Raw genomic sequence first — 24845 nt, forward strand, 5'->3', positions numbered from 1 at the left:
CCCTTCCAGGAGCTGGCTCTGTGTCTTCTGCCTATAATGGTTCAGGGAAAAGTCTTCTGCCTGTAGCATTTGAGGGCAACATAAGGTATTTTAAAAATGTTGGCTTCTTGGTCTATGTCAGATGAGAGTGACTAGAAAAGTGACTATGGAGATGTTAGAAATGGAGAGAATTATCAGACTCTGAAAATATTCAGCCTAAGTCTCAGGTCACAAAGGTCTTCCCATTTTTAACTCCCATAAGTGGATGCACCGTCACTGTCCCAGTCATCACTTTAGTCCCAGAATTCATTTTAGTCCATGCAGAGATTTCCAGATTTCAATTTCTCAGAAGCTTTCTTATTTGAAGGCAAATTAAATGCCAGATGTTGTGTTCTGTGGCCCTAAATCATGTCTGGCAACATGGGTTTTCAAACATGTTTTACAGTTCTATTCTCAACACTGAACCTCAGGATCCACTGAGGTATATCTCTGTTCTGAGTATCTTCTTACAGGTTCCATGAGCTCCGAGACTCATAATCAGAGAATATGTCTTCCTACTGCTCATGAGCTATCCTGTATTTATGTCTGGAATGTTTATTTTGTCACAGAGTGGCTAACCACTTTCTCCTTGACTGGTTTATCTACTCTTATGCTTAATTACATTCATTGGTGAAAATAATTTTGTGAAGGCTAGTATTAATACTTCTGTTTTTTACTGATCGATTCATTCACTTACTCAATCATTTTTGAAATAATTATTGACCTTTAATAACATGCTAACTTTTCTTCCAAACATTTCAAAGTTATATACAAGAACTATTTTTCTATACATAGACCCTAAACAATGAAAAGCCCTTTAAAAATGGTATTTTATCTCAGGCCCATAGTATTGATCATAATTATTGATTCATATTATCCTCTCATCAATTTTCAGTGACAACTCCATATATATTAATTCAATAATAATTAATGATTCAATAATCAAATTACACCTAAGAAAATATGACAATGCAATAACTTAACAATTTATAATGCTTTTATATGCTCCTGTGATCAGTTTCATGCCTACCTCGGCCTCCTTTCACTTGAAGTTACTTATATTGTACATGTTTTTTTTTTATTTCACATATAGGTTTATCAAATCCATACACACAGTTTTTTTCTATTCCTATCTACCCTGCAAAAACTATGACAAATAAATCACATTTGAACACTTTTTAAAAATTATTATAGTTTACAAAGATACTTCTGTATCATCTTTGCTTCATTTGCCATGGCTCAAAACATAGGCTCCAATGTCAGTGGGCATTATTATAAATTAATCCTTGGATACAAATGTGAGAATAAATTTTGGGTTGTAAATAAGGGTTTAATTGCTAGGCCATAAAATGTGCAAAGGTGTGACTGTTACAAGATAAGGCCAAACTTTCTTCCAAAATGATTATACTAGAATCCACATCCAAAGGTAATATATAAGACATCTTCTTTATTCACACACTGTTTATACAGAAAAAGTAATGCTTTGTCTTTTTCTTCAGATGCTTTTAGAACTAAACTAAATGGAAGAAGCAAATCAGTCTGTGGTGTCTGAATTCATTATTCTTGGGCTTTGTGATTCATGGGAACTCCAGGCCTTCTTCCTGGTGACATTTTCTTCCCTTTATTTGATCACTGTTTTAGGCAACCTCTTCATTGTGGTCATAATTATTACTGATCTCCACCTTCACTCCCCTATGTACTTCTTGTTAGCCAATCTCTCCTTCATTGATTTCTGCCTTTCTTCAGTCACAACCCCTAAAATGATCACAGACTTTCTAAAGGAAAACAAGACCATCTCCTTCGGAGGGTGTATGTGCCAGATTTTCTTTGGACACTTCTTTGGTGGGGGTGAGATGGTACTGCTTGTGTCAATGGCCTATGATCGTTATGTGGCCATCTGCAAGCCCCTCCATTACTCCAGCATCTTGGACCGGCATATGTGCATTGGGTTAGTGATGACTTCATGGATCATAGGCTTTTTACATTCAATGAGCCAGCTAGCTCTGATTATAAAGCTGCCCTTCTGTGGACCCAGAGAACTGGATAGTTTTTTCTGTGATATTCCATTGGTGATCAAGCTAGCCTGCATGGACACCTCTATTCTAGAAATCTTGATAAATGCTGACAGTGGGGTGCTGGCAACCATCTGCTTCATTCTGTTGCTGATCTCTTACTCGCATATTCTGTTTACTGTCTGCCTTCACTCTACAGATGGGGCATCGAAGGCTCTATCCACTTGTACTGCCCATGTCACGGTGGTGGTGCTCTTCTTTGGGCCCTGCATCTTCATCTATCTGTGGCCAGTCAGCATCACCTGGGTGGACAAGTTTCTTGCTGTGTTTTATGCAGTCATCACACCTCTGCTGAATCCAGCCATTTACACCTTAAGAAACAAAGAGATTAAAAATGCCATGAAGAGACTGCGATGTTAGCATACGCATTTCAGCGTATATTTCAGGGTTTTACATTATGAATGTTCACTGTAAAGTTCCTAAATTAGCCACTTCTGTCCTTTTACTCTGGACTGGGAAACATTTCCCGATTCATGTAGGATGGTGTGATTACCAAAGGTAACCCAATAGTGAATGGGTTAAAGAAGTTAATTTTCTATACCAGATAAAAGTAGAGGAACATCTCATGAAAGTAAAGTTAAAATGTCTAATTTTAGGTGAAATGACTCAATTTACTGCAATGTTCAGATGGTCAGCAAGCAATTAAATTATGTACAAAGTTCGTAAATTGTTCATTATTGCATTTCACAAAACATTCTTTTTTTCCCACAAATTTTACTGGTACATTATAGTTGTACACACTGATGGGATTTGTTGTTTCATATTCATACATGCACATAATGAATGTACCATATAAAAAATATAATTTGGTCAGTGTCACTTCCAGCACTTCCCCTGTCCTTACAAACCATTCTTTAGAATTCTTCCTTCTTAGGAATTCTTTCTACTCATGCTTCAAAAAGACATACAAATTTACATTCCCTTATCTGAAATCTATGGCGTGAAATATACTTCAAGTTTTGTAATTGTTTTTCAATAATAACATAGATACTTTTAAACATTTCCAATAGTGTCAGAGTTATTAGCTCCTCATATTGTGTGTGTATGTGTGTGTGTGTGTGTGTGTATTCTTGGATGCAACAAAGACTACAAATAAAATAGTTTTGCATCAGTGAAGGCCAGAATATTAATGAGTTAGGCCAGGTTAGACTGTGTTATGATATAGGCTTCAAAAAACAAAAGCACTTAAAATTGTCAGAGCTGCTTGAATTTCAGAAATGTGAAAACACATAATACTGGATAAAACAAGGTATGGTACCATGGGAAGAAGTATTTCATTTGAGGAGGCAGTTGGCACTTGGCCTGCCACAATGGGGAACAGGAAGGTTCTCAGCCTTGTGTAGGTCTTGAGATGTGAAGTGACCTGCACTGCCTGTTCTCTGAGCCACATTAAATAAAGTGTTAAATAAAGCTTCACTGCTACATCTCTGTAGTATCTGAATTTCTCTGTTACTTTCATGAGTGAGGATCCATATATTTGCCCTACCAAAAACATCAGTTATTATCTTTACGGTATTAGTAAGATATTCTTCCAAAAGTGAATAAATAAGTATGGAGTCTCCAAAGTTTGCTTGAAAAACCTAAGCAAAAATTTTCAGGTAATCTGCTCATCATCCTCACACCCATCATAATTAATGTAAATCTCAAGATATGAAGTCAGCGATTCAGAGGAACTCTACATCACTGGTTCCCAAAATGTTTGCTGTCATGACCCATTTTGATATTAAAAATGATTGAGGACACCAAAGAATTTCTCTTTATGTAGATTACATTTATTAGTAGTTATCATTCTAGAAATTAAACGAATTAATTAAATATATATTTAGCACATTTAAAATAATCTGATAAACAAGAAATATTAACATAAATAATGTATTTTATAAAAAATAACAATATTTTCCAAAGTTTAATAAAGAATTCAGTAAGAAAATTGGATTTCTTTTACATATTTGCAAATTTATTTAGCATGTGGTTTAATAGAAGCTGAATTCTTTTATCTGCTTCTGCATTGAATGTATTGTACTATATGGCTTTTTTTTGCCTTACAGACATATGTAATGGGATAGGAGAAGTACTATTTTGGTTTTGGTGCCAAAGCACTGATGAATATGTGAGTTTTAGCACAAAGTAAGGCATAAGCATCAAATTGTAGTAGATTATCAAAATACTCCTTGCCACCATATACAGCAAATTTTTTAAAAAGTTTAATAAGCTTATTAAACCATTTCTATAAATATTCTAACATCAGAAAACATTGCTTTTTTGTCTCTGTTGTAATTGTGGTTTTAATCCTCAATTTTCTATAACATCTTTCCTTTCTGGTGATTCTCTTTCTATTGCCATCTGAGGAAAACATTTCTAGCAGGAAGAACTCTCCCTGGATTTCCTCTTGTAAGATTTATTATTATGGTTTAACTGAAAGTATCTTTATGTTTTTTTCATATTTGAAAGATTTCACAAACTATAGAATTATGGGCTGAAAGATCATTTTGATATTTTAAAATGTTTTTCTAATGTGGCGATTATGTGTCTGGCGAATAGTCATCAGTATCTTTCTATTCCTTTGAAGGTATTGTTGCTTGTTTTCTGACTGCATTAAATGTGTTCTTTTTATCTTTGATCTTCTTCCAAATGATGAATATGCCTATTATTGTTTTCTTTGTAATTAATATTTTTATAAATTCATTTTTAAGGAATAACAATTTCAATGGCATCAATGATTGATCACTGTACTCCCCCTACTGCTTGGCGGAAAAACCTATATAGTTGAGCCCCAAAGGAAAATCAAGACATTATTATCAGGCCACCCTGTAGCCAGAAAATGCCATTGTTCCAGCAGCATAGACACTGACATGTTCAGTGTATCAGTGCATTTAAAATATATACATTTACAATTATCCTGCAAAAATAAGGACTCAAGAAGTGACACAATTATGCATCAAACCAGTTATTCATTCATCCTTCACTCTACATCTTTGAAGTTATCACTACAGTCACAAGGACAAATAAGTAAAAGAACTAGTAATAAAGAAAAAAAATCCAAAGGTCAATTTCCCTGTTCCTACTTTGAGGGCTATTATGGCTTGCTAAAATAACCATAACAAAAGGGTTATGAGCTATTTGAAAAAATTGACAGAATAACAATTGATGCATTTCATTTCAAACAAAACAAAATTCAAACTTGCCCCCGCCAATGAAATGTTCCACAACAATGAGATTGGTATTACTATGTACAAACAAATAACCCAAATAAATAGTGGTTATAGAAACACTGTTGGCTTAAGCATTAGAAATTAGGTCTGAGGACTTTCTTTCTAAACTCTCCATCTTAGACTCCTAAACTAACCCCAAGATAGAATTCCTCATTATTTTTAATATTATCTGAAAAAAACTGGGGTGGTTTAACATATGAAACATAAAAGAGCTAGAAGTTTCTAGGGAGCTTCCCAAAGAATCAGCCCTTTTGACACCTGGAGAGCAGGAAAAAGCACTAGGTTTCCCGTTCTAGGAAGAAATTTCACTCCCAGTTTCCTTTGTATAGTTCTATTCCTCTATTTCTATAATTATCATGGTCCGTCCTTTTTGATTTTCTCTTCAAAATATTTACTTTCTTTTCTGTCCTAACTCAGTTGCAGTGATGTCAAAGAAGCAATCTTTACTATTGGTATTTAAGCCAACCTCAAACGTTCTTCAGAATTATTGGATTTTTCTTCTTTGTCTCCAGAGAAGGCAGCCAGCTCTTCTGAAATATCATCTTGGTTCTGTCGCCCAGAGTTCAACATCTGGAAAATAGATTTCTGAGGTCAAATTCATTCAGGCAACTGTGACCCAGTTCCTGACTCTGCTGGCATCTCTACTTTCTTCCTGACTGTAGTATTTTCCTATAATATGGGTGCAGTATAAAAACCTTTCTGCACAAGTCCTATGGAAAAAGGGAAAAACAAATGGACAGTAGCACCAAAGAATCAGCTGCCAAGGGAAGAACGAAGATGTTTGCTCTCTGGTTCCAGCATGAAACACTCCTGGAGTGAAGCCAACATCCACATCAAGCTCTGGCAGGTAACCTGGATTATGTCCAGGACAGTGTGCTTTGAACAGTGCTTTTTGAGTCCTTTGTCAAGAACTTAATCTCAGAATTCTCCCTTTCAGTGCATGTTAAAAGGTTCTAGTATAAATGTGAATTAGTCTCTTTATCTTAATGACCCATTCCAAGTATTCATCCACTGGAGGAGAATCATGCTCTATACCAACATCTGGGTAGGTAGACTACGTTTTCTTTTTCATCCTAGACGAAACACCCTTTCTTTCCCCAGATGTTGTCAAGAAGTGTAGGATTGAAAATCTCTAGCTTGCTTCTTTGTTTAGGAATTACTACAAATGTTTTCAGTGTTTCAGCACAGAAGTTTTTTTAATAATTTTTTATTTGTTTTAATTAGTTACACATGACAGTACAATGATCTTGACATATCATACATTTGAATCAGATGGGATATAATTTCTCATTTTTCTGAGTGTACAGCTTGCAGAATCATATTGGTCATGCAGTCGCATAAATACACACAGCATTAATAATGTCTATTGTTTGAAGAGTTTGTTTTCTACGTAGGAAAGGCAGTTTCAAGTTCCAGGGTCCTCTATATTGTCTGAATAGCAACCCCAGCAAGAACTATGATCCTGATGACCTGTCAACAGAGATAAGCAGACCACAACTTGTGAAAGCTAAAAAGAGATTTGACAATGTATGTTTAGGTTCTTGAAAATTTTATTATTTTATCCCCAGAGTCCAAAATATCTTTTTGGACTTTTCTTGGATAAAGTCCCAAAATATGAACCCAGCATCTGGGCATACAGAGATTCTTATTATTACCACAGATGAGATGGCTGTATCTCAGATAATTTGTTTCCATATCACATTATGGAACTTTCTTGCTCAGAGGTCATCTGAATACAAAGTATTTATTCAGTTGACCAGTGAGAGCCCCCCCCCCCCAGAGGGATGGATGCTATCTAGATTCCATGGGAAGGAGTGAGCTACAGTTTCACTGATTGCAGTTCAGATTGAGAAGGATGTTCTTCTCTGCTGAGATGGCTGGCTGACTTCACCAGTCAACCCAAGTGCTTGTGTACTGCTGAGCTGACAAGTGACTTCATGAATGTCAATGTTATCAACAGTCTGAAATAGGCCCTCACTGAAAGGGTGAGACAAAGGCTTGCAGCTTGAATTTGCCAGACATTGGTGCAATTATAATACTGAGTCACTTATTAAAAGCTAAGTGGTTTCTGTCCTGTAGAAAAGGGCAGAATTTGATCGTCAGTTCCCCATTGGAAGAGTAGATCAGTTTCCTGGAACAGTTGGAAACATCAGCTAGAATATGTCCTTCATTAGCTTTATCATATGACCTGGGGTTAGGACACTTGAATTATCTATGTCATTGCTTCTTTGTCAGCTTAGTTTGGATACTGTGTATGGGGACTATCCTTTTCTTTGGGAGAGAAAAATCATCCACTTTAATTATGTTTCCAAACTATGGACTGAGGGTGCTGGGACTCAGGCAGGTATTTCCTTTTTTCCTTTGGAATTTTTCCTTCTATCTCTAGTTTTGCCTGAACTTGCTTTCTTTTGAGAATACGGTGGTACTGTTTGGAATTCACACACAGGGGATCTTCTTCAAGCATCTCTGCTGTAGGTAGGATTCTCTGGGTAGCAGACACAGAGCCAGCTCCAGGTACCATCATGACCATTCCTCCTGAATTGACCACATTGCCTGGTACAGGTAGTATAATAGTGGCAGTCCCTTGTCCACTGCTGGTTGTGTTGCTTTTGGCTCCTAACTGAAAATCTGTGTTTCTGCCAAGCTGGCTTCTGGGATGGTTATTATGGCTTTCTGGAGAATCGTTCCATCTACATTAACTGACTGATAGACCATGGTTTGCCCTTCCACAGTCTGTGCCACTTGCTTCCCCTGGAAAGAAATCTGCTGCTGTATCTGAGTCTGGCCCGCAATGACGTCTGTTTGGGACTGCTGAATAATGATGTGCTGGGTCTGGCCCTGGTGGCCCTGGACCTGCACAGTCTGCCCACCCTGGCTCTGGATCTGTCCAGGTGGAACCAACTCTATCTGTTTCAAACCCTGTGTCCCAGACATAGGTACTTGAATGATGGTTTGTCCTTGTCCACTGGGAAGAGCCTGGACCATGATAGGCTGGGTAGTTGATATGATTAACTGGCCTCCACTGACTCTTAATATTTGGCCCTGGACCTGTGGCTATATCTGTCCAGCCTGTACAACAATCTGCTCTGTTGAACTACTGCTATTTGCAATATACTTCTCCATGGCCCCTCACAGATGGAATCCTATCCATGGTGAGCTTCACTCTGGAGAGCTCAGAAGACTGTGTATGAGATGCTGCACTTCATGCCTTGCTCCCTTGATTCACTGTCAGCACTGACTGGTTCCAGTATCAGACCCTGAAATCCAACAAAGGCTCCAGTGCCGCTGCTACCACCTCACAAAATCATAATTACCTCTCTTGTTGTTCACTGTTTTACCTGAATCTGAGTTGTGCCTTTTATCAGTTCTTCAAACATTGCTTCCTATTCTCTTTGTTTCATTCTTGCATTTATTTATACACCTTAGAGCTTTTCATGTTATTCCAATCAACTCTTATTTTGTTCTGATATTTTTATTCTTTACTATTTCTGTACTATTGTTTGTATAATTTCTTTTGATCAGTCTTTTGGTCCACTGATTTTTTTCCTATTCTCACAGGCTTAAATATTCATAATTCACATTTTTCTGTTCTAAAAATATCATTTAGTTGTTATGTAGATATCTTCTATTGAACTTTGTCATCTTTTTATGTTTTTCAGATTTTTTTTTTTTTTGTACCAGGGATTGAACACAGGGGCTCTTAACCATTGAGCCACATCCTCAACTCTGGCCTGTGTCCTGCACTGTCTGTAATTTTTGAGTTTCCCTCTGTGTGAAGTGAGCTGGCTGAGAAATATGGTGAAAAATCATAGGGTACAGAAAGTAATTTTCAAAATGCGAGGGCAGGACGACTCTGCGATCTTAGGGGTCCTGCCTCCACCCTGGAGGGAGAGAGAAAGAGAAGAGCCCATGTTTGCTTTATTTATACAAGGGGGCTTCAAAAGATTTCAATGGAATGTTCTTTTGCCAAATAAGGTAGGAGATGGGCTGTCCACGCCCAATGGGTAACACCCAAGTCCAGAGTTACAGAGCAGCCTCTCTAACCAAGGGGAGACTTATGCTTTGCATAATCCATTAAGTGTGAGAAGCCACAAAATGACTTGCAATGCCAGACCAAAATCTCCTTGGCTCCAAGGCTCAGTAGAGGTTATTCAAATAGCTCAGGGGTGCCCCCACACCAACCCTTTTTATATATTTTATTTTGAGCTGGAGTCTCTCTAGGTTGTTTAGGGCCTCACGAAGTTGCTGAGGCTGGCTTTGAACATGTGATCCTCCTGCCTGAGCCTCTCCAGCCACTTGGATTACAGGCATGCACCACCGTGCCTGGGTTTTTTCAGCTTTTTAATGTTCCCTTAAAATGTGTAAAATTTACTTCAAATTTTGACTCTGTTAACTTTAACAACTGAGCCATCACTGGGCTTCTGTTCACTAGCTTCCTCTTAATTTTAGAGCAACAAATCTCTGCTTCTTCCCATACTCACAGTTATTTTATGTAACTTAGACACTTTGTAAAAGAGAATTATAGAATAGATCTCAGTTGCTGTACACAACAGAAACTTCTGTTTTAGTAAGAGCCATAGAAGGCTTAGATCTGATTCTTTTGATCTGTGCAACACTAAATAGATTTGAGTCTGTGTTGGGATTTCATGAGACTCAGGACACTTCTGGTTTATATCTGCTTCTTAGATATGTTCCTTTCAGGCTTTGATTAAGACTCTGATGGTTATCTATTGTGTCCACATGATGATTTCATAGGAATCAGTTTGGCTCTTTAGAAATATTTCTCTTAGAACGTTAGCTTTCTTTCTCCACAGCTCTGCAAACAGGGCAAATTCATCCGAAATAATTTTGGATCAGGGATATCCACAACTTAGAATTCTCAAAAAGTTTAGAAGTGAATTTGACTCAGTTTTCTAGTCATAAAACAAAATAAAAATAAATTTAATACATTTCAAGGATAACACATATTCCAAGTATTCACATGAACCCTTGTCTTGAGCAAGTGAAGAGTTAGTGATACATGATGTCAGTGTATAAAAATTCAACTCACTCTTGTTGATTAGAATTTGGACAAAGTAGTTGTTAAGTAATAATACCAGACATGATATTTTCTGAGTTAATTTTTGTATGTGAGTGACCGATTTCAATTTTTCCCATCTAGATATTCATTCATTGAAGAGATTGTCCTTCCCCATCTGTTTTCTTTGTCAAATATTAGTTGACCATACATGCTTGGGTTTATTTATGATCTCTCAATATTTTCCACTAGTCCATGTGTGATTTCATGCCAGTACCACATGTTTTTTATTACTACTGCTTTATAATTTGAAATTGGAATGCATAATATCTCTTTTTAGGTTTTTCAGGAGTCTTTTGTGCTTCCATGCATATTTTAGAATTGTTTTTTTTCTTTGTCTTGAAAAATGCCAATGGGGTTTTGTTTGAGATGTCATTGAATCTGTAGATGCTTTAGGTATATGAACATTTTTACAGTATTAATTCTTACAAACTATGAACATAGACTATCTTTCTGTTTACTCATATTGCCTTCAATTTCTTGCATCCATTTTAAATAGTTTTCAATATACATTTTGTTTTTTACTTCCTTGGTTTAATTTATCCCAAAATAATTATTTTTGATGCTATTTCATTTGGGGTTGCTTTCTTGATTTATTTTTCAGATACATCATATTAGTGTATAAAAATGCAACTCACTCTTGTTGATTAATTTTTTGTATACAAAAAAAAAAAACTGCTAGAAAAAGACTGGGAAAATTTTTCTTGATATTGGTCAGAATGAAGGAATTTTTTTAATATGGCACTCAAAGCACAGGCAACAAAAGCAAAAGTAGGTAGGAGTATACCAAATTAAAAAGCTTTTCCTCAACTAAGAAAAAAAGAAAGGAAAACCTACAGAATAGAAAAAAATATTTTAAAATCATTGTCTGATAAGAAATTAGTATCCAAGATGTACAGTGAACTCACATAAATCAATGGCCAAAAACAGCCTAATTACACAATGAATGAAAGAATAGAATGGATATTTTTCCAAAGAAGACATAAAGATTGCTAATAGCTATATTAAAAGGTGCTCAGTACATTAATCACCAGTGATATGTAAATAAAAGCCATAGCAAAATATCAGCACACAATTGAGATAAAACTCTTGGTTGTTACCTCAAGGAAAATGAAATGCTTCTAAGCTGTGGGTAGGAATGTAAATTGGTACAGTCCCTACAGAAAGCACTATGAGTATTCCTCAAAAATTAGCAAATATAAAAATGTAGAGATACTACCCTGCATTCTATCAGATCATAATGGAATGAAATTAGAAATCATTGATAAAATAAAAAATAAAAGCTCTTCCAACACTTGGAGACAAAATAATATGCCACTGAATGAAAAAATGGGTTGCAAAAGACATCAAGGAGGAGATTAAAAAATTCTTAGAGGTAAATAACAATACTGATACAATGTATCAAAATATCTGGGACACTATGAAGGTAGTTCTAAGAGGAAAGCTTCTTGCATGGAGTTCATTCCTTAAAAGAAGAAAAAGTCAACAAATAAATGACCTAACATTACAACTCAAAGCCCTAGAAAAAGAGCAAATCAACACCAACAGCAATAGAAGACAGAAAATAATTAAAGTCAGAGCTGAAATTAATGCAATTGAAACAACAAAAAAATTTGAAAAAATTGACAAAACAAAGGGTTGGTTCTTTTAAAAAATAATAACAATTGATAAACCCTTAGCCATGCTAATGAAGAGAAGGAGCAAGAAAACTCAAATTACTCACATATATGATAAAAAAGGAAATATCATGACAGACACTACAGAAATACAGAAGATAATTAGAAATTATTTTGAAAACTTGTACTCCAATAAAATAAAAAATATTGAAGGCATCAACAAATTTCTAGAGTCATATAATTTGCCCAAATTGAATCAGGATGATATACACAATTTAAACAGATCCATTTTGAGCAATGAAATAGAAGACACCATCAGAAGCCTACCAACCAAGAAAAGCCCAGGGCCAGATGGATACACAGCCAAGTTCTACAAGACCTTTAAAGAAGAACTAATACCAATAATCTTCAATTTATTTCAGGAAATAGAAAAAGAAGGAGCACTTCCAAATTCATTTTAAGGGCCAATATCACCCTGATTTCAAAACCAGGCAAAGTCACATAAAGAAAAGAAAACTTCAGACCAATATCTCTAAGGAACATAGATGCTTAAAAGTTCAAATCAAATACAAAAAGTTATCAAAAAAGATAGTGTCCCACAATCAAGTAGGGTTCATCCCAGGGATGCAAGGTAGGTTTAATTTACAATAAATGTAATTCATCACATCAATAGACTTAAAGATAAGAATCATATGATCATCTCAATAGATGAAGAAAAAGCATTCTACAAAATACAGCACTACTTCATGTTCAAAACACTAGGAAAAGTAGGGATAACAGGAACATATTGCAAATTCATAAAAGATATCTATGCTAAGCCCCAGGCCAACATCATTCTAAATGGAGAAATATTGAAGGCATTCCCTCTAAAAACTGGAACAAGACAGGGATGCCTGTATTCACCACATCTATTTAACAGTTCTTGAAACACTGGCCAGAGCAATTAGACAGATGAAAGAAATTAAAATTGCATCCATGTAGGATGTCTNAAAAAAAAGTCCAATTAAATGACTTTTAATTGGCCTCTAAAACACCCCATACGAAATACTAATAGATGTAATACCTATGTTGCTCTCTTTGGATTGTCTATAACAACCTCTCTTGGACAGGACTCATAAGGAAAGAAAACAAAAAGAATAAGAAAACTCAAGCCAGGGTAGCTTCATCGTTTTCCTCTCTTATGAAATGAGTTCCATTTTTCATGGAACTGTTTGAGAAAAGGATTCATTTCTGTTGAGAGCCACAGCCGAAGGGGCCCCAGCAAACTTCCAACTGATTGGCTCACAGCAGCCCCAACAAACTTCCAGCTGATTGGCTCACCATGGCCCCAGCAAACTTCCAGCTGCCAGCTGATTGGCTCCTTTGTGGTGATGCTCATTGGGCTGTTTCTCTGCCCTTTCAGACCAAGGAGCTGCTCATTGGGGGACTCTTTTGGCTCCGCCCACACGACCCAGCCAATCAGGCTCAAAAGCGGGAGGATTGGGGGTTGAGAAGCTCGCCAGAAGATGGTGGAGGCAGTTGGGCTCTGAGGGAATTCCTGAAGAGCTCCTGTGGTGCCAGTGTGTGTGTTCTAAAAATAAAGTTCGTTTCTGCTTAAAAAAAAAAAAAAGAAATTAAAGGGATAGGGATAGGAGAAGTAGAAATCAAATTAGCACTATTTGCTGATGATAGGATTCTATACCTAGATTCCCAAAAATTTCACCAGAAAACTTCTAGAACTAGTAAGTGAATGTAGCAAAGAAGCAGAATATAAAATCAACACCCACAAATCAAAGACATTTCTGTATATCAGTGACAAATCCTCTGAAAGGGAAATAAGGAAAACTATCTCATTTACAGTAGCAACAAAAAAACAAAAATAAAATACTTGGGAATCAACTTAATGAAAGAGGTGAGAGACCTCTACAACGAAAACTATAGAACACTAAAGAAAGACATTAAAGAAGACCTTAAAAGATGGAAAGATCTACTTTGCTCTTCGATAGGCAAAACTAATATTATCAAAATGACCATACTACCAAAAGCACTATACAGGTTTAATGCAATTCCAATCAAAATCCCAATGATATTCCTCATAGGAATAGAAAAAGCAGCCATGAAATTCATCTGGAAAAAATGACACCCAGACTAGCTAAAGCAATCCTTAGAAAGAAGAGTGAAGCAGATGGTATTACTATATCAGATCTTAAAATATACTACAGAGAAATAGTAACAAAAACAGCATAGTATTGGCAATAAAATAGACTGATAGACCAATGGTACAGAATAGAGGACACAGAGAAAAATCCACACAACTATCGTTATCTTATATTAGACAAAGGTGCCAAAAACATACACTGGAGAAAATATAGCTTCTTCAACAAATGGTGCTGGGAAAACTGGAAGTTCACATGCAACAAAATGAAATAAAACCCCTATCTCTCACAATGCACAAAAGACAACTCAAAGTGGATCAAGGACCTAGGAATTAAACCAGAGATCCTGTGCCTAATTGAAGAAAAAGTAGGCCCAAATCTCTACTATGTCAGATTAGGCCCTGGTTTCCTTAATAAGACTCCAATAACACAAGAAATAAAAATTAAAAAATCAATAAATGGGATGGGTTCAAACTGAAAAGCTTCTTCTCAGCAGAAGAAACAATCAGTGAGGTGAAAAGAGAGCCTACATTTTGGGAGCAAATTTTTAGCACATGCACATCAGATACAGCACTAATCTCTAGGATATAAATAACTCAAAAATCTTAACACTAAAGAAACAAATAACCCAGTCAATAAATGGGCCAAGGAACTGAACAGATACTTCTCAGAATAGGATTTACAATTGACTAACAAATATATGAAAAAAAAGTTTATCATTTCTAGCAATTAGAGAAATGCAAATCAAAATACTCTAATATTTCATTTCACTCCATCTAGAATGGCAGCTATTAAGAATACAAACAACAATAAGTGTTTGGTGAGGATGTTGGGGAAAAGACGCACTCATACATTTCTGGTGCAAAAATTGGTGTAGCCAATCTGGAAAGCAGTATGGAGAATCCTTGGAAAAGTGGGAATGGAACCACCATTTGACCCTGCTATATCTTGGTCAGTACCCAAAGACTTAAAAAAACAGCATACTACAGGGACACAGCCATATCAATGTTTATAGCAGCACAATTCACAATAGCTAAACTGTGGAAGCAACCTAGATGTCTTTCAGTAGATGAATGGATCGATAAAATATATATATATATACATTTCATATATATATATATATATATATATATATATATATATATATATATATATTAAAAGTGTGGACAATTTTTCTCAGCTATTCTAGACTTGCTTTATTGACCAAAATGTTTCTAAATACTATGTCTTTAAATAATAATAAAGAGGACAACATCTACTCACACAAAAAAGGCCAACTCACTGCTTTCATGTAACTCAGGAATTCCAAGAGTGTTTCTCCAACATCTGAACACCATCTGAAGCTGCATGTGTAATAAGGATATTGCCCTTTTATTGGTTGAGCCTGTGAATGTAGTTGATGATTCTTTTTATAAAGACTCTGTGCTAATCTCACACCCAGATTGACATACCATTTTGGTTAAATTGCAAACACTTGGAGAGCAGGAAACCTAAAAATACAATGACTGAAATAAACTGAACAGGATATACTCTTCCCTCACAGAGCTGCTCTGGTCTGCAAGTGAGAAATGGTGCCTGTAACTTTGAATAAGTTGTGAAGGTAGAAGGAGCAAAAGGAGAAAGATCTTGGGTCAGCCCTTACTGTAAAAAATGATTTTGACTGGGAGAAACATTGTCATCAGTACTGACAAGAGAAAAACATTTATTAAATCTACTAGTGTAAGTGTAATTCTAAGGTCAGACAAATGATTTTGAACATCTCTGTTTACTGGAGAGGAAAAGAAAAATGAGTTCACTCTCTTTGGAGATATTTGAAAAAGCAGATGTTTCAAAATATGCTTTTCATAAGATATTAGTAAAAAGGTACATTAACCAATATTTGCTATTAAATTTAGCAAAAATAATAATTTTATGTAAAGATAGTGGTATAATGAAATTTTACTGTGCATGGCATGCGCAATTTATTTGTATTTAAATCTTACTGTATGTTCTCTGCTTCTACTATTTAAAATGAGGATAATAATACAATATGTAATAATTAAATCAAAGAAAACTTTAAAAGTACCAAAAAAAGTAATGAACTCATTTCAATTTAAAATTATAAAAAAAAAATAGAAAATTCTTGGCTAGCTTCACACTCACTCTGAAAAGAACCACATTAGGCAAAAATATTTAATCACAAATCTCTGAAAATTAAAAACAAACGGTTTTGAAATAAATGAGCATAAGCACACAAAAATGGAAAAGTTGGCAGGCCAGAAAGATTTTAAAAAATATTTGGTACCAGATGTTTCTATGACAGGATATGAGCATTTTAACAGAGCCAGAAAAAAGACACTTTTTCTTTTTTCTTGGTGAATTGAGGTAAATTTGTAAATCACAAGACTGTACACATTCATGGGAAGATAACACAACCAGTATGGTTGGGTTAACAATACACAGTATATTCAATAATCTCAAAAGAAGAGGTAGAAAACATTTGTATTTCTTTCCTGGAAATGCTAGAATGAAATACCATAGACTGGTAGCTTAACCAAAAAATAAATGTTTTTTTCTCAATTTTGGATGCTAGAAATCCAAGTTCAAGGTGTTAGTAGTGTTTCTTCTGGAGTCCCTCTCCTTGGCCAGTCTTGTCTTTGCCCATCACATTGTCTTCCTTGTGTGTACGCTTGTATCCTACCCACTATTCCTATAAGATCACTAATCATATTGGATTAAGTCCCACCCTTTATATATATCCAATAATTAATAATCCAATATGATTAATCCAATATGAATAATCCAATATGATTAGTGATCTTATAGGGATAGTGGGCTAGGTCCCACCCTAAACACACACACACACACACACACTCACACACATATTAGTTGTAGATGGACACAATACCTTTATTTTATCTATTTATATGTGGTATTGAGGATAGAATCTCGTGTCTCACACATGCTAGGTGAACACTCCACCACTGAGCCACAAACCCAGGCCTAGGCCCACCCTTTTGACCTTATTTAAACTTGATAACTTCTTTAAAGGCTTAAGGCTGAAGGTAGTCACATTCTTAAATACTAGGGGTTAAGAAGTGGACATGCAACTCATAAAACCCAGTCTTTGCACTGTAACATAGAAAGGAGAACAGAGTTCTCAGTTACATTTTGAAGTATCCATGTTGGAATACACATACAGAGAATTCCCCAACTTAAGAAGGTTTAATTTAATGACTACTCAATTATGGCATTAGGGATTTTGATTTTTTTTCAATGTCACTATACTTTGAAATTTGAATTTTTATCTTTTCCTAGGCTAGCAATATGCAATATGATACTCTCCCAGTGACAGCATACTTGACTTCCAGTAAACCAAGCAATCATGAGGGTAAACAAAGGGTACTGTACAGGTATTACAGTGCTAAATCATGACGTTCAGCAAATTAGATATATAAAATACAATTTTTACTCAATATGTTTTAAATATACAATAGGTTTATTAGGATGTAGTCTCATCACTAGTGAAAGAACATTTGTATTAAGTAAAAGCAATTTAAAGATCTGAGTAAAACATCCATATTAATTTTGACAAAAAAGAAAAAAAGTTGTGTGGCATATTGAAATATAAAAGCTAACTTTTTCTAGCTCTACTGAAGTATGATTTATGAATAAAAATTATATTTATTAAGTGGTAAATGTGATATGTTGATATAGGTGTACACTGTGGAATTATCACACTTGAGCTAACATATTCCATTAGCTAGTGTAGCTAATTTGTGTGCATGTGTGTTAATACTTGGTTTCTACACTCTAGCAAATTTAAGTGTATAATACATTATTATTAACTGCAGTCATCAGAGTGTACATTAGGTTTCAAGTACTTGTTCATATCATAATTGAGAATTTGTACCCTTTGGTCAAAATTTAAATAAATGAATAAATTAAATTAATAAAGAAGCAAAATAAACTAGAAGTTAGAAAAACAATTTTAAAAAGTTTAAGGCAATATGTAAAAAAGAGAAAAAAATTTTTACAAGTGAAATATATAACAAATCTTAAAAAGACAGTGAATTAAATAAAACTAAAGAGTAAAAGAAATAAACAATAGAATCAGATGGAAGTGAGAGTTTGAATAAAGAAGAACAATGAAATCTCTTNTCATATATATATATATATATATATATATATATATATATATATATGAAATAAAATCATATGAAATATGATTCAGCAAAAAATGAGAATAAAATCATGGCATTTGCAGGTAAAAGGATGGAGCTTTAGAATATAATGGTAAGTGAAGTTAGCCAATCTGAAAAAACCAAATGTAAATGTTTTCTCTGATTTAAGGATGCTGATTCATAATGGAGTTGGGTGTGGGTCATGGGAGGATTAGATGAACTTTAGATAGGGCAAAGGAGATGGAGGGGAAGGGGGGACAGGAAGGTAGGAAAGAATGTGGAATGAGATGGACATCATTACCCTAAGTACATGTATGAAGACATGAATGGTGCGACTCTACTTTGTGTAAAACCAGAGATATGACAAATTGTGCTCTATATGTGTAATATGAATTGTAATACATTCTGCTGATATATATAACAAATTAATATTAAAAATATAAATTAAAAAAGAATATAAAAATTCTTAAAACTGCAAAAGCTATGTTAAAAATTCAAATTAAATAAAACTTGAAGGTTGAAAATATAAAATAAAAGTAATATTTTATTTACTGGCACAAAAATCATTGGATCAACATCCATGTGATATTTAAAGACTATTTGTTGATTGATTCATAGATATTAAGTCACAATTTTGAAAATTATAAGTGACTTACAAGTAAATTTCACTAGCATAGGCCAAGAGCAGGAGACTTGAGTTAATTCTAAATGAAAGAAGCAAGAATGAGAGGAGAGGCCATAGGCCTAATCCATGAAACACTGGGTCTGTGAGCTCTCCCTCTCACTTCTCCTTCATCTGTCAGTTCCCCCTAGTACACACCCCATCCCTCATTTCCTTTTTTACCTGATCCACACTGTTCTTTACCCCTCCAAGTTTTAAACACTTACATTTCATGTATTTTTTGACTTTCAACGTTTAAACTTAATAATTCATATCCTGGGTTTAAATCAAAGTAGAGTTGTATATTTCATAATTTCTTCAACCATCAGAGTCCATTACCTCTAAGTTAATAAATTAGAGTGTAGGTAGACTGATTTTTGAGGCCATATTTTCAGCAGATTCTAAGGCTATAGTCTGCAATTTTTCATAGACTTTTTTTCATCAGTTTTCTATAAAAGAATCTTAGGAATATAACTTAGTTTCAAATAACATGTTAAATGGAGATTTGATGAGCTACATCAACGAAACCTCATAATCAACAATCTATTCTGAATATTCTAAAGTAGCAAACTTAGGAAAATATTTAATTCTAAAAAATACGTCTTTTGCCATGAAGGATATGAAGAATTTTTCAGTAAAAACCATAAGGTAATGAACAGAAAATTAAACATGGAGTGTTTTAAAAAATAAATGTAATGTATCTTTTTATAATAAAGTCTTTCAATCTATAAATAGAAGACTACATCAATATCTATTGTGATTCTACAACTAGAATACTCTGGTCTGAGTTTTGTAAAGTTTTCAAGTTCTTTTATGGACTACTAGAAACAGAAAGGCACCCAAAAATGTGGACTGTGTATATTAGAAAATCTTAAATTATTAAAAAACTACTCCACAAATGAGAAATTAAATATTTTATCACACAAATCACTATTTACTTTGGAAAAAACAATCCAAGATTTTCTGACTTCTGAATTTAGAATAATTGACATATTTAGCCTAGTAGGATGGTATGTAGGTATGTATAACACTCTGAATATCTGTTAGATATCCTCAAATTATGTATAACTGCATAAGTGTTCATATTACAGTGGTTTGAAGATATAGTAACTTGTGTTCACATGAGTTTTTTAGGAGATTTTCCTCATATCCCGGAGCTGACTAATCAGTCTCTTCATTGCCTGCTTCATGTCTTTGTTCCTCATTGTGTAAATGGCAGGATTCAGGATGGGTGTGATTAGAAAGTCCAAAATGGCAAGAAACTTATCCACTGGCACTGTGGGAAATGGCCACATATAAACAAAGATACATGGTCCGAAAAACAAAACCACCACAGAGATGTGAGCTGAAAGGGTAGAGAGGGCCTTGGACAAACCACCTGAAGGGCGTTTCCATACAGTGAACAGGATGAGGATATAGGAGATAATCAGCAAGAAGAAGGTGCCTGTGGAAATGAACCCACTGTTGGCAGTCACCATGAACTCCATTCTGTAGGTGTCTGAGCAGGCCAGTTTGATAAACCAGGGAAGATCACAGTAAAAACTATCTATCTCATTAGGACCACAGAAAGGCAAATGGACAACAAAGGCTAACTGAGCCACTGAGTGAATTATACCAATAAGCCAAGCACCAGACAGAAGCAAACAGCACATCCGTGGACTCATGATGGTCAGGTAGTGGAGGGGCTTGCAGATGGCCACATATCTGTCCAAGGCCATGGCTACCAGGAGCACCATCTCAGATCCACCCAGGATATGAAGGACAAAAATCTGGATGACACACCCCTGGAATGATATGGTATTGTGTCCAGAGTAGAGGTCAAAAATCATTTTGGGAACCGTTAAGGTAGAAAGACATAAATCAATAAATGAGAGGTTTCCTAAAAGGAAGTACATGGGGGAATGTAAATGAGTATCACAGGTCACTGTAATCACAACGAGGGTGTTTCCCAGAACAATGGTGAGATACAACACTGTAGAGAAGGTGAGGAAGAAATGCTGTACTGGTCTGTAGTTAGAAAGTCCCAGGAATATAAATTCAGACACTGGAGAATAATTTGTTTTATTCATTGGTTTCCTTTATGTTATCTGAAAAGAACAAAGAAAATAGCTCTTCTATGAAAAACTATACATTCCAGGGTATATATCAGGCTCTACATCACATTCTGAAATAAACCAGACCCTGACTTTTTATAATGTTTGGTCTAGTTGTGAAGCAAGGCATTAAATAAGTAACAAAGTACTTGGGTACATTTAATGCTATATATTATTTGGAGAAAATAAGTCAGGGTTAGAGAACTTTTAAAGCTCATAGCAGTGGCATCTGCTTTGGAAGTGTTTGTACTAAGATCTAAGGATTGGTAGGGTTAAATAAGAGAGGGAGAGGAAAAAAGATGATCTATCCAGGGAAAATAACATGGGAAATACTGTGAAGCCTAAAGAAACAGAACAATTTGGAATAAATAATAACTAGTAAGGATCTGATAGAAGTAGAATCCTATTAATGAACCACATTAAATAGGTCTAGAAAGGATGATTTGTCAGTAAGTGTTGCTGATGGAACTTACCACACTTGGAAGACAAAAAACATGACTTACTTTAAAAGAATAACTGAAATGTGTTTGAATGATATTTCAATCAATTTTTTAAAAACATAAGAATATATAGATTTTAAGATATTTGTATGAGAAAATTGTGTCAGGAAAGATCTTTCTAAGCATAGACTCACATAATTTATAGAGAAAAAAGTGACACTTTCATATTAAAAAAAATGTGTGTGGGGGGAAATCCCATAAAATGAAAGGAATCAGTGGAACAAATGAAGGGGATTGATGGGGAGGGAGGAGGGACAGGAAGGAGGAGAAGAACAGTAGAATGAAATTGACCAAATTGTGCTATGTATGTATATGAATACACCACAGTGAGTTCCATCTTTATGTATATCTGTAAAGCACAAATAAAAATAAAAGAAAGACCAGTAAAGAAGGGGGAACAGGAGGAGCAAGGCAGGGAGGAAAAGATGAAGCACTGGGGACTGGTTAGAAAGAAAACACTGAACTCTATGATGTAGAATATGATGGATAAAAATAATGTGTTCCAATTTTTAAAAATAATCAACTTACACAAGAGAATAAAAACATTTAAAAATTAACTCTAGGACATTGAAAAAATCATAAGCAACCATATCTGGAGTTATATTAATTAGTTTGAACTATATGAAATTGTGAAAAAAATATATCTATATTTCCAAATATCAGTTTCCAAGGGTTCCATTTAAATTATTGATTTGGTTTTCTCTTGCAACATTTGCTTATAAGATTTGTTTCTGAGTATTCTAAGTTACTTTCCCTTTTAAAAGTAAAAAGTAAAAGTCACTCTCCCCTTTTCTCAGCAAAGTGGACACAGGACTATCTATTGGTTTTTATGATACTGCTGAAGAAATCACTTGATAACAAATAGAAAATAAAATATGTAAACAGATATACAAAAAACAATATTTTCCATGTACTTTTTGTGTGATGATAGATAGAATGCCTAAGTACCATAGCTGATTAAAAGCTGAGTTGTCTAGAAATAATGAACACACTGGTTATTTAACAAGTTTATATATTCAAAAGGCAATGTCCAGGTCCATTTTTGCACTTGACTTTAGATTTACCGTCAATGAAAGTATAGGATATTGCTGCTGGAAGACCAAGTGTTTCAACATGGGTGTGCTCCATGGGGGTGCCTAACAGTGGGTACAGTATTATATAGGTTGAATCACTACAAGGGAATTCAAATTTTTCTTGTACTCATTCTGCTTAAAGTAAAAGACTCTATTTGGTTCCATTCTAGCTTTAATGAGTTTCTAATTTCTAAGAAGTGGAGAATCGTGAATCCCTATTCCACACCTAAACTGAATATTCTGGGTTCTCCTTTGTCTAACCACTACCTGCTCTACTCCAGGCCCCAAACTGCTGGTAATATCATGGTGTCATTCCTTCCTGTGACATCTTCTCAGCAAGAGGGGAGCATGAGCTGGTGGGAGACCATGAGCACATTAGAGTCAAGAATGACTTGGGGGCAGCCAGGTCACACAGGACTGTACATCCTGAATGTTATGAACATGGAGCAAGTACTGTAGCCAAAAGTATGATGCCAGGAAGCCTTGATACAAGGGAACTAGGTGGAAATTTTTATGGAAAATACTTGGATTAAAAAAAGAGCAGGAATGAATGAGAGAGGATGGAATTATCACCAAGGATAATGGCAACAGGTGTAATTTGCAAAAAGCTCCAGTTGCTTTTACTTTTTGACCATGGTATGTATGTGTTTTAAAAGATGCATATTCTAAAAAGCGACATGTACAATTAGTATCATCAGAACCATGGAAGATGATGAAATAAATATTCTGCAAACATCTCAATTTAAAAAGGGGCCAAAGACCTTAACAGACATAAAGATGTACAGATATAAAGATGGCAATATGCTAATGAAAAGATGTTTTGCATCATATATCATCAGAGAAATGCAAATTGAAACAATGACACACTACTGGTACTCATATAATAGAACAGGCAAAATTCAGAGCAGTAATAATGCCAAATGCTGGTAAGGAGACACAGAAACAGAAACTCTCATTCATTGCTTATGGGAATAGAAAAAAATGCTACAACCACCTTGAAAATGATTTGGCTATTACAAAATTAAATATATATTTACTATAGGATATAGCAATCATGCACCCAAATGAACTGAATAAGCAATAAATATTTATAACAGGCTTTTGTAACTGTCATAACTTGGAGGTGATCCATGCATCCTGTAGTATGTGAATAGATAAACTATGGTACATCCAGACAATGAAATATTATTCTGCAACCAGAAAGAATTGAGCTATCAAGCCAGGAAGAAACATGGAAGAATCTTAAGTGAATATTACTAATTGAAAGAAAGAACAATTTTAAAAGGAGCAAATTTTATGTTCCATGTATATGACATTATGGAAAAGAAAACAACTACAATGATAGTAAAAGGACCAGTAGTTTCCAGGGTTCAGAGAGAGGGAGGGGCACACAGGTGTATAGATAATATTTAGGACAGTAGAACTATTCTGTATAATTCATATCATCATGCTCTAAAAAGCATTCTTTTTTAAAAAACAAAGAAAACAGTAAAAAGAAATTATCAATATTTTTGTGAGTAATGGAAAATGCATGATGTTATTGCATACTTCTACTTTTCATTACTTTCTAAAATTCAGAATTTTTAAATTTAATATCAATTGTTATCAATCAATATAATTCAATTAGAGAAAAATAAGCAATGTCTTCATCAAGTAGGAATATGAGTCACTTATGCAGAATATATGTAAATGTATTAACTACAAATTGGGGAGTTCTAATTACACAGAAAAATTAAAAAATAAAGACCACAAGTAACCCATAATTATAAAAATATAAGAACAACTGAATTTACTTAAATATATTGAACTCTACCAATTGTTATGAAAATACAACTTCTTTAAAGTTTTGATTTGCTTTCCCCAACAGATTTGCAGAGAGAGAGAGAGAGAGACAGACAGAGAGATATTAAATTCAGTGAGTTTGAAAGAGTCCTTATAATTGAAATTCTTATGTATAATAAGTGGGAGTGGGAATTAAATTTGATAGAATTTAAAATATTTAAATTAAGTCATAACAAAAATATATAATGTTCCTAATACTGAACAAAGGTTAAACTTGTGGAGGATATATCATAAGCAAAGGAAATGCCATAGCTTACTTGCATAGGGCTGATATATATGTTCACATATTCATTGAACTGCCATTTCACTAGTAATAAGAAATAATTATAAAGAAACAAAACAAATCAATTAGATTTTAAAATCAAATTAGAATTCATGTTTGC

The 24845-nt window shown here is 34.7% G+C and overlaps 2 protein-coding genes and 1 pseudogene across 2 annotated transcripts; 1 reads left to right on the plus strand and 2 right to left on the minus strand.

Annotated features, from left to right (window-relative positions):
- The first annotated feature begins 1535 nt into the window (after positions 1 to 1535).
- On the plus strand, positions 1536 to 2450 carry LOC107137836 (olfactory receptor 4K3-like). Its single transcript, XM_015480275.1, has one exon. It carries the CDS (start codon positions 1539 to 1541, stop codon positions 2448 to 2450), a length of 912 nt encoding a protein of 303 aa, XP_015335761.1. The 5' UTR covers positions 1536 to 1538.
- Positions 2451 to 7496: 5046 nt separating this feature from the next.
- LOC107137838 lies at positions 7497 to 8425 on the minus strand (annotated as a pseudogene).
- An 11659-nt stretch (positions 8426 to 20084) lies between these two features.
- LOC107137839 (olfactory receptor 4F15-like) lies at positions 20085 to 21023 on the minus strand. The gene has a single exon (XM_015480276.1). It carries the CDS (start codon positions 21021 to 21023, stop codon positions 20085 to 20087), a length of 939 nt encoding a protein of 312 aa, XP_015335762.1.
- Between the last annotated feature and the right edge of the window lie 3822 nt (positions 21024 to 24845).

Source organism: Marmota marmota, unplaced genomic scaffold (genome assembly GCF_001458135.2).
Source record: "Marmota marmota marmota unplaced genomic scaffold, marMar, whole genome shotgun sequence".
Classification (NCBI taxonomy): Eukaryota; Metazoa; Chordata; class Mammalia; order Rodentia; family Sciuridae; genus Marmota; species Marmota marmota.

Excerpts from the sequence above, each read along its gene's own strand:
- LOC107137836 (XM_015480275.1), top strand. The coding sequence starts at position 1,539 with ATGGAAGAAGCAAATCAGTCTGTGGTGTCTGAATTCATTATTCTTGGG.
- LOC107137839 (XM_015480276.1), bottom strand. The coding sequence starts at position 21,023 with ATGAATAAAACAAATTATTCTCCAGTGTCTGAATTTATATTCCTGGGA.